Below are 10,593 nucleotides of genomic sequence, written 5' to 3'. Positions count from 1 at the left end.
TCAATAGTTCGAGCAGATAACAATATTAATATAATATGCTAAAAAACTAATTACGTGTTAAACAAGATTGTTTGACTAGATTAGGTAATACTAAACTATATTATATTCTATATATGCACAACCGAAATAAAACAAAAGATAACTAAGTGGGATTTTCTTACTTAAACGTAAAAAAATATCTCCACGTTTACAATTTATTTATTATAATATATTATAGTTCTACAAGTTAAGTTATTATAATACGTACCAAATGGCAAATACGATATACGAGTACATTTTCGAAGTTAGGTAAGCATAATTTCATATTATTAATATAATCAACAATAACAATTGTGTTTGGTAAATAATTTAATAATATTGTTATTAAATAATAAATATTAAAAAAAAAATTCGTGTAAAAACTCACTATATTATAACATAATAGTTTATTATTTTAAAACAAATTGTTATTATTATTTTTTTTTTTTTTTTGGAATTACGCCGAATAGAACAACGTGGTGGTATGTGAAGGGTTTTATTATGTTTGGACATTTTTTTTGTTAACACTAAAAAGGAAAAGAAAAACGATATGTTTTTTAAGGTCGATAACAATATTTCTTCGATATTAATTGTTTTAAAAACATGGCCCATGAACCTTAATTTATCAGGGGTTGATAATGATAATAAAACATTATACAATTTATTATGTAGGTATAGGTAATAGGTCAGAGGAGTCTTCATGTAGCTACAGCTTAGTGTTACACGAGTTGGAATATTAAATTTTGTATTAGGTACATGTAATATCCATTGGTATGTAATTTTTCTAATGTTAATAAAATTAGATAAATAATTAAATAAAAGTACACATTTTTAAGTATACCACACATAGTGAATCTTTTTTTTTTCATTTATTTCAAATAGAGATCACCAAAATGTATGATATAGTATCCAAGAACTGTATGAGTATAATATGTGTATAATATTTATTCAATTTTTGATCATGGTTAAATTTGCATAAAATAAGAAATTATTTTAAGTGGGAAAGAAGAGAATTTGAGCTTTATAAATGTAAATTTGATTATACAATTTTATTTGATACAAACAACAACTAATAAAAAAATTACCAACTGTTGATGATGAGTATCATTATGTGACGTTTTACGTATGCATACAATTTATATATTATATAATGTCGTATTCGTAAAATAGAATAACATCTGATTATAAAAGAATACGATTTCTTAAGTTTGTGTTAGCTTTTTTATTTTTTAATGTTCCGGTGAAAAGTTTTTAATTGATATATTTTATAATAATTTAAAAGTCACATGCACAATATCACTGGTATAAAATGAACGAGAGAAAGAAAAAAAAAGTAATTCGCTACTATAGCATAAAAGCATAGTGTATCGAACGCAATCGTATTCAATTCGACTGCGGTCACTGTTGTATAAATACAACAGACACGGTCCACAACGGTTTTTGGTGCAAGTTTAGTGGCCTACTACATTGCTCCCGACGATACGGTTAAATGAAATCGTACCGTCGACGTGTCCGCCGGAAGAAACATTGTTATCGATGAGATTGTGTGGCGACTTTCGAGCACCCCTCATTAATCTGATTGCGTTATTAACTACACTCGAATACTATTAGACTCACTAGAAATTTGTAACAATTACGTGCATACCACACGATCGGCGTACTGGTTTTGCATTGAAAAAGGCGCGCGCGATTTTTCTTTTTTTTTTTTTAACAATATTTACAAGGGACGCGGGGTAGCCTTCTAATATAATAACACGTCGGTAAGTTCACGTCTCCTTGTCGTTGAATCATTATCAATAACAGTATAATAATTTATGCGTATAAAATCATAACGTCCAATAGGGCACGGAAGATCACAATAGTATTGTAATAGTAGGTAGGTATATATTATATTATAATATTATGATTTATGATTAAGCGTTTTTTCGTTTTCCAAAAAAAAAAAAAAAAATAAATATATTCTTTACAATATATTATATTAGGTATATATTATGATTACACCACGAAACGCTGTCGAGTTTACACGGTATATACGATTGTATATAACAGACTTAAGTTTTTTCTTTTCAAAAAATTCAATTATTTTTATCAATTTTAAATTAATTAAATATAATATAATTACATGATTAAATATTACATATGGCGTATAAATAATTAGTCATCATTATTATAAGTATATTATTTAAAATCGACTTATTCATAGTATAGCATTAATAATGTCAATATTATTCGGATATCAGTTGATGAATAGAATGAAATATAGCAGTGACGAAAAGGGAAATATTGAAAAACGTCATAAAATTGGGTTTTCTCCTCGGGGGAAAAAAAACGAAAATGAGACATCGAATTTTTTCCGTCGATAATGGTAAAATGCGATAAAAGCAAATGTGATGATACCCATAGGTATCTTCAAATTTTGTGGGAACACATTATTTAAATGACGAAAAGTATGCAGGAAAAATGTTGAAATAAAATGTAGCTTGGCACGATTCAGATAAAAAACACATGCACACACACACGCGCGCGCGCACACACACATACACACGAGTCACACACACACATACGCTTATAATCACACAAGTTTAACACACACTTATATTTACACACAAAAATATATTATATACTAGCACACAACGCTCTGATTTTATTTTGTTAGTCGGTCATAAATTTAAATAAATGCCGTGTATATATTCATTTTTATATTTAATTTATTATGTGTGCGTATAAAAAATTTGTGCGTCGTCCTTCTTCGTCCCTCGTTATACAGCATCAACTTCGTGGCAGACTTCCATGTATTCCTGATGATGCATGATGTCCTTTATTAAGTCTTTCAGTATATTGTAACGTGGAAATATCGGGTACACTTTTGAGTTGACATATTCTACCTGTAGCAAAATAAATCGGCAAAGTTAGATGCCTAGTAACAAAATTTCATAATTGCGGCAAGTGAGAAAGGTGTTGCTGTGAATTCAGGAGTTGATAGTCGAAACGAGCAGTTTCGGTAAATAATATTTATAGCTACTACTCTGAGAAATCGATAATATTAGGAAAATTAATAAAAAACTGAGATAACCTTTTAGTAAAATATGTAAAATTAATTGATAAGTAAAAATTGAATAATATAACGTTTTTTAAATGTATTGTTCGTTTAATATAATAAGTTGATTAATTCCATAAACTAATTCCATGTTCCTAAAGATATAATTAAGAATTTAGTATTGAAGAATACATAAATAAATATTCATAAATCATAAATATGAACAAAATGTAATATAATTATAATATTTATACCTTCAGTTCTCTTATAAGATTTCTTAGACCAGTGTATTTCTTTAACAATCGGTAAAGGTCATTTGTCATTTGTGTATTCTCTGCTTCAATTTGAGCCGTCGTCATGTCTGTAAATATGAATAATTAATAATCATACATTTCATTAAGTTGAGTGATTAATTATTCAATTACTTTCAAGTGGTAGATAATATTTAGTATTTATTATTAATAATAATAATTAGGATATACAATACAGATTTAGTTTAATATGATGTTATATTATTATGCAAGTAACCTTATAGTTTCTAGTTGCTATTGGATAATTTATTTTTAAATCAATCACTAGTAAGATTAAAATCAAAAAGTATTTGAATTCTAAAAAATATTTTGTTCACAATTCATAAGAGTACTGAAATTTTGACATTGTAAAATTCTTCATTATTGTAAATATTATTTATTTTTTAGTTAAAAAATAAATAAATCTTATTACATTTTTAAATTTTGATCCCAAAAATGAAATAAACCAACTACACCATAATAATATTATGCAACCTCAGAATGAAATAGCTCTATGTGACAGTATTGAAATTGTTCAGGAAATACATTTCTTTCTTTTAAAGTTTAAAAAGAAAATTGCGTTTATTTTGAAATTATTAGTATGATTCATCACAAAATCAGTTTGAGTAATTAATAAAGAAAACCGTGATTCAATAGTTAATTAAATTATATCGTCATAATAACTTAGGCTTTATTTCAAACCAATAAAATAAATTTACATTTACGATCAAATGAAAATAAAGTAATCAAAATTAATTATTTTTACTTTGAATAGTGTTTGTATATAGTGCCTTTTCATACAATGAATAAATTGATGTAGAACTTTTTATAATGCATGATTTCAAATAGAACTATAGTATAGATCTTATATCTTGTAAAGAAATTATTAATAGTTAATTATTTTATATATCTTTTTAAGGAGAAAAAATATTTATTGAACCCTTTTTAAACTATAGATATACAATACTAATGGTATAGGTAGCAAAAACATAAAAAAAAATATTTTAGTAGTTTAGTTTTTATTTAGAAAATTATCTAAATATACGTATTATTCTGAACATTTTATTCTTTATTTTTAATACTCAAAAGTTATAGGTGTACTATAATGCAATTGTATTTAAGTACCTATATCATTATGCTTATATTTTATAAGATTGACATAATATATTTTATTGATGCGATAATATCCATAAAAGATAATTATGCAGAATAAAAAAACTGTTAAATGACGGTCGAGGGATTTCTGATCAGTAATCAAAACACATACAATATTATTTTCAATCATATACATTTTTAACATATTAAAGCTCAAATAATTTCAAAGATAGAGTTTTTTCATTTTTATAATAACAACTTAATAAAATAGAAAAATTATTTCTCTCTAAATACATTTGAAATATTTTCTACCATACAAGTGTATAGAGTGAGTTGAATTTAAATTACAATTATATTTGATTTGCATAAATAAAAAATATTTTTAAACTGGTTATCTCAAAGAATAAAAAGATTAAGATAAATAATCAAAGACTATTAGAATCGCATTATTTTAGTTGAAAAATAATTAACTATTCAGTGATATTAAGAAAAGTCATATAATGAATGTTTTCATTTCTGAGTCATTATATTACGAATTATTACCTGAAACTCACGTGTTGAAGACACATTATAATATTTTGTAAAACATAAGTATACCATACAGTTTTTATGTGTAGTGTTACACACCTAAAATGACGATGGTCATAATATATTATATCCAAAGGCCAAAGCGGTATTATATTAATCAAATGGAAAACAAAAAAATGTACCAATTGAATTCGTTCGCTATTGTTCGTCATTTTCAAACGAATTGTTTTATGAAACTCAATTACAACCCTGCATTCAATTATGTGACATTTCAAGTATTGTAATATTGTTTCGCGTGCATTATTAGTGTGATTTTTAGAATGGTAATAATTGCGTTTTAAAATATATATATATTCGAGAGTAGTCAGCTGTGACATTTCGTGTCGTTCAAATTCATTATGCATAAATTATACGAAAATATATAAATGTTTGAGTTTAGTTTATGCTTAATTTTATGATTGTGGTACACATTTTTTAATAGGGTCATTCACTGGAAGTATTTTGGATTTGTATTTAATAGATGTCGTCTAAAATTCTAGGGTACTACCAGACAACGCAGTAGATAACAATGAGTAACATGGCGAAGATCATAATCTATAAGAGCTAATAAATTTTATTTTCAGTTTTTACGGTGGTACAGTATGCATACAATTAACTATGTGCGAGTATATTTATTTAGTTTTTACATAATATATAATTACAATATATTTGATATTTAAGAGTCAAAGCACACACTGATAATTTTAGACATATATTATTAGTATAATAATTAACTGATTATCCATAATTATTTATTATTAATGTTAATCGTATTAATTAATTTAGTGTATTGAGCATTAATCATTTTGACCTTAAGAAAATATCAATGTAACAAACTATTATGCTAATATACTATATTAAGTATGCTAATACACTGGTATTTTATCAATACTAGTTACGAGATCTTTTATTTATCTGAAACTAGAACATTTCCTTTTTATGAAACAATTATTTTTAGTGAAATTATTTTAGTCCTGTTTAAAATAAAAAATGAATTTATCTATGCAATCTCCGGTATAAAATTTATGTTTGATGTAAAAAGACGATAATAAAACAAGCATGAACACATGTGAATGAAAATTGAAGACGCTTCCCTACAGTAAAGAGACTTAACCAGAAATTAGTTTAAACCTGAATTACAAAAAAAATAGTACTTTATCTTGTGGTTAGGTTGATTTTAGTCTATTTTTAATTTGTTTAAACTATAAATGACCCTTCCACTTGAGCTTAACTATCCCTAAAATAAATGCATTTAACGAATAAAGATATTCTAAAAGTAGTATCAATACCTATAAATATATATTAATAGATGGACATTTGGAGGGAGGTACTTTTAAGTTAATTATCAAAATATAATTCTCTTAGCTAAAAAAAAATATTCTTTTTCTATAGCACTAATCTTTGAAGCCAGAAATTTGTCATATTTATGAATATATAAAGTGTTACCGTAGGTATTTCTTAAGAGTTATAATTTCTAAAAAAGACGTGTCGTTGCAGTAAATGGCATTCTTAGTTGAGTTTAAAATATGAAAATTAAAAGATATTATGCATTTATGCTACACAAATAATAATAATATCTTCGAATAATTTTTGAAAAAATCGAAAAAGAAAATGATGAGTTTATAAATATTAAAAGTAAAAAATGATAATTGTTTTCTTAACGCATACACGATTTTACAACTAAATCTTGTAATATTCAATTTGGTTTTCGACAATCGAGGAAGTACCCATATATTTTAATTAGTCAAAACGTCGTGGTTGTAATATAAATGAACTACAAACATTACATAAGACCACGATCTTTAGGGGGATTGGAAACATAGAACTTGCTGCATGGCAACAGATCGATTTCTGGAAGTCTAGGTATTACAGACATTGTGATCGTAGAGCACTCAGTAGTCAGTACACAGTACACACAGACACACTGTCCACAATTCTATAGATGTCACGTTTTCGATTTAATTAGATATGTTCAGTGGGAAATTATTAGAAGTAGGTATGTAAGATTATTGTATTACCTATTAAATTTACCATAATTACACAGCAAAATTTGTAATTTTTTAAAAATTATGTAATGTAATTGTTGACTAGATTTTGTCGATTTATTTAAATTATTATCATCTTATAAATTATTACAGTATGATAGTTTTAGAAAATAAGATAGGGTTTTTAATTAATTACATATATATATTTTGTAATTCGTATATTGAGTACGATATTAGAAAGAATTACATTTGCTATCTTGATATTTGTTTTAATTTTATTTAAAACCAATCTACGACAATTATCGTTACTTCTACACCTATACGATAGTATACATACCTATTTATATTGTTATTATTCAACGTGTCAGTAGAAAATGGTTAATTCAGTAGTGGATTACAAATTACAGAAAGTAATAATTCGTAATCTACGATATTAAAAACTGCAAATCAGTTTATTTTCATTTCATTTCAAGGCGATGAACGTTACCGTGATAATATAATATAAAACTTCAACTAGCAATATGTAATATATATATGTTGCACGTAATTTCATGTATGACCGACAAGGATATCAACTGTAGTCATTGGACAAACGAACACGCTGTACCTATAATAGTTATTTACTATTTCAACTATTTCAGAAACTTCTGAAAGGAAACAAACGGACAAAATGTAATAATCTAAAAACGAAACCTTAACGTTTCGATCCTCGATACGGGGCATATTATAGTCTGTGCGCGTGCAGAGTTGTTGAAATGTCTTTGAATAACCAGAACGGGACTCGGGAAAAATGTTCAATTTACAAATTGAAATACATTGCTATAACTTCACTTACAGTTAAAAAAAAAAAAGAAAAAAGAAAAAAAGATTTTGACACCTAATCCAAGTACCTACATATCAATATGATAATATTAAAACAGATCTAAAGAAACACTGCTGTACGATAATAATGTATAACGTTATTATTATGGTACACAGAGTTATACGGTGCAGCAGCCACCGCCGCCGTTCGACGCATTGTCGTGTAAATATACACAATATTACATTATATTATAATTTCTGTTCGCCGCCAAACCAGAGGGCCGGGGAAACTTTTGAACCGCGAGAGGGATATCCGACGGTGAAAATTGACCGTAACGAGAGCCGCTCGTTCGCCGTACACATAGCATTAATATATACGGGTATTATCGACCGCGTTCGGTCGCGTTTACGAATATATAACACGCGTATACGCGTATATACTTAAGCTCGGCCGATGTATAATATTGTTATATTATTATTAGTTTCGTTGTTTCGCTGCAGTTACCGGCGGCGGGCCGAATCTTCTAGTTGAACAACCTCTAAGCGAGATTTTCGGCAGGATTATTAGAGAGATAGCTCCGCAGTCCGCTCTCGCGCTTGTCCACCACTATACCGCCCACCACCTCCGCCGCCGTACAGCTCGTCGGCGACACCGCTATTGTGTTCTCCGTCTCCGCAAGTGTATAGAGACGCCTTTATGTAGCATGATATATAGCTGTGTATGCTATGTGTGAATATGATAATAATATATACATAATATTGTTATGTACAATACAGGGCGATTCTTTTATCATTAAACACGAGGCCATTTTCTTGGCAAAATTTATGTGTTTTAGGAAACGTTATTTTTCTCTATATAATAATTTGAAGTTATCACAACGACCTTTTTGAAAACACAAATTTTACATTTCACTATTTGCTGTCGTATTTGCGCTATTCTTTAAGAATTGTACTGTTTAGAGTGACAATAATGTGTTTTTTAAATTCGTATAGGTACCTAGAAGCAAAATATTTTCATTTAATCGGATCATTATCGGATATCGTATTGTATGATAATAATTATATACTGTATGTTATTTATAAACGTTTTAATTTCGAGTAAGCGAAAGTGCGCTGCAGTATATAATATAACGATATAGAATATAATATGAAAGTACTTATATATTTTTAATAATATTAAACATCATTTAAAAAAATAAATAAAATGCGTTTTAATGACTTTAAATTATTTTGAACATACTTTTATAAAAAACACATACATTTACCAGGAAAATTACTGTTTCATTACGACAAAATCACGTTATAATGTTATATTTTTATAAATATTTATTCTATACAATATTTTCCCAGACACGTACATATATTATACATTTTAATATAATATATATTGTTGAACGTCTATGAAAATGAGTATATGTTAATGCCTATAAAAACTTCATTGGATCAAAATTGCTTCGTCATGATGATAAACTAGTTGGAGGGTTGGTTGTCTATCGGAATCAATTATAAACAACATAATTAAATAACATAATTTTATGTCATGTGTGGATGGTGGATTGCTTCATAAGATTATAATATAAGTTTATATATACTGTTTGTTATATTTTTAGCTAGTTATAATATTTTGAAAATTGGTTGACGCAAACACTAATTATTACTATTTAATATGTACGCATCACGCAATAATGTAATATTAAATGCTAAATTTTATTTCAAATAAAAAATTATTATTTTCAATACTATCATTAAATTTGTAAATAATATATGGAGTAACGTTTCAAATAGTTGAAATATTCATAAAATTATTTACAGAATATTATTTTGGTCATAATATAAAACGTATTTAGATAGTTCAATAATCGATGCATTTGATTATGCTCGTGGTTAGTACTTTGTAAAAAATGACAATAAATTACTATCATAATATTTGACTTTATGAATATTTTGTATAATTAAAGAATTAATTTAACGATATACTCGAAAAGAAATCATAAAAAAAACTAATTATGATTGTAATATAAGAGTAGATATTTACTTTTGTTCACTAACTTTAAATAAAGTATCTATTACATAACATTAACACTCAGTGTATATTTTAAATAATTTTCATTATTGAATCAAAACTGACTAGAGAATGAATATTAAGTATTAAAAGTTTGAAATCCAGGGATAGTCAATTGTATTACTAAAGTATTACTAATCTAGGTACAAATGAATCATATATTAGTATAGACAAGACTTAAATGACCGATTTCTAAAGTTAAATGAATATTTAGTGGATTTTATAGTCATACTGACTTTATAAACAATCATTCGAAGGTTTTTTCTTAGAACTTTTCAATTTTATTTTAAAATCTAATTAGAAATAGGTCCCAGATAATTGATTCAGTGATCCAAATTCAAACATAGATTTTACTGAAGTTATATAATATACTATTAAGCATTGAGAATTCAAATTGAATTGCATTCATATTAATTTCTCTTATGTATTTGATGTATTTATTCATTTATTTTAAATTAAGTTTGTGTGTTATCAAGAACTAAGAAATAAAAAAATACTTTTCTCGTGTACCAATATAAAAGGTATCTTTTAAAGTATACAATATATTTAATGTACGATCAATATGACTTGAGAGTAATATTTATTAGATTTTTCCGTTATAATATAATATAGACTAAGTAGTAGACTAAGTATACATATTTATATCTTTAATCTAGTTACATTTATTTAAATTTTAAAATACGTGTTTCTATGCGCATTTGTGTCTATGAGTCTATGACGAATCACAACTAATTTTGC

At 26.5% G+C, this 10,593-nt stretch overlaps 1 protein-coding gene across 2 annotated transcripts in view; it reads right to left on the bottom strand.

Annotated features, from left to right (window-relative positions):
- LOC114129045 (uncharacterized) overlaps positions 1–10,593 on the bottom strand; it is a 147,532-nt gene continuing 136,939 nt past the window's right edge. For both annotated transcript variants that reach the window (XM_050198984.1, XM_050198983.1), the window contains exons 6-7: positions 3,310–3,416; positions 1–2,903 (exon numbers count right to left, since the gene is read on the bottom strand). In XM_050198984.1, coding sequence (XP_050054941.1) covers positions 2,778–2,903; positions 3,310–3,416 — 233 coding nt within the window. In that variant the 3' untranslated portion in view covers positions 1–2,777. The remainder of the gene's footprint in view (positions 2,904–3,309; positions 3,417–10,593) is intronic.

This window comes from Aphis gossypii, chromosome 2 (assembly GCF_020184175.1).
Source record: "Aphis gossypii isolate Hap1 chromosome 2, ASM2018417v2, whole genome shotgun sequence".
Classification (NCBI taxonomy): domain Eukaryota; kingdom Metazoa; phylum Arthropoda; class Insecta; order Hemiptera; family Aphididae; genus Aphis; species Aphis gossypii.
The sequence above is the reverse complement of the archived record's forward strand: the minus strand, read 5'-3'. Positions and strand labels throughout refer to the sequence as shown.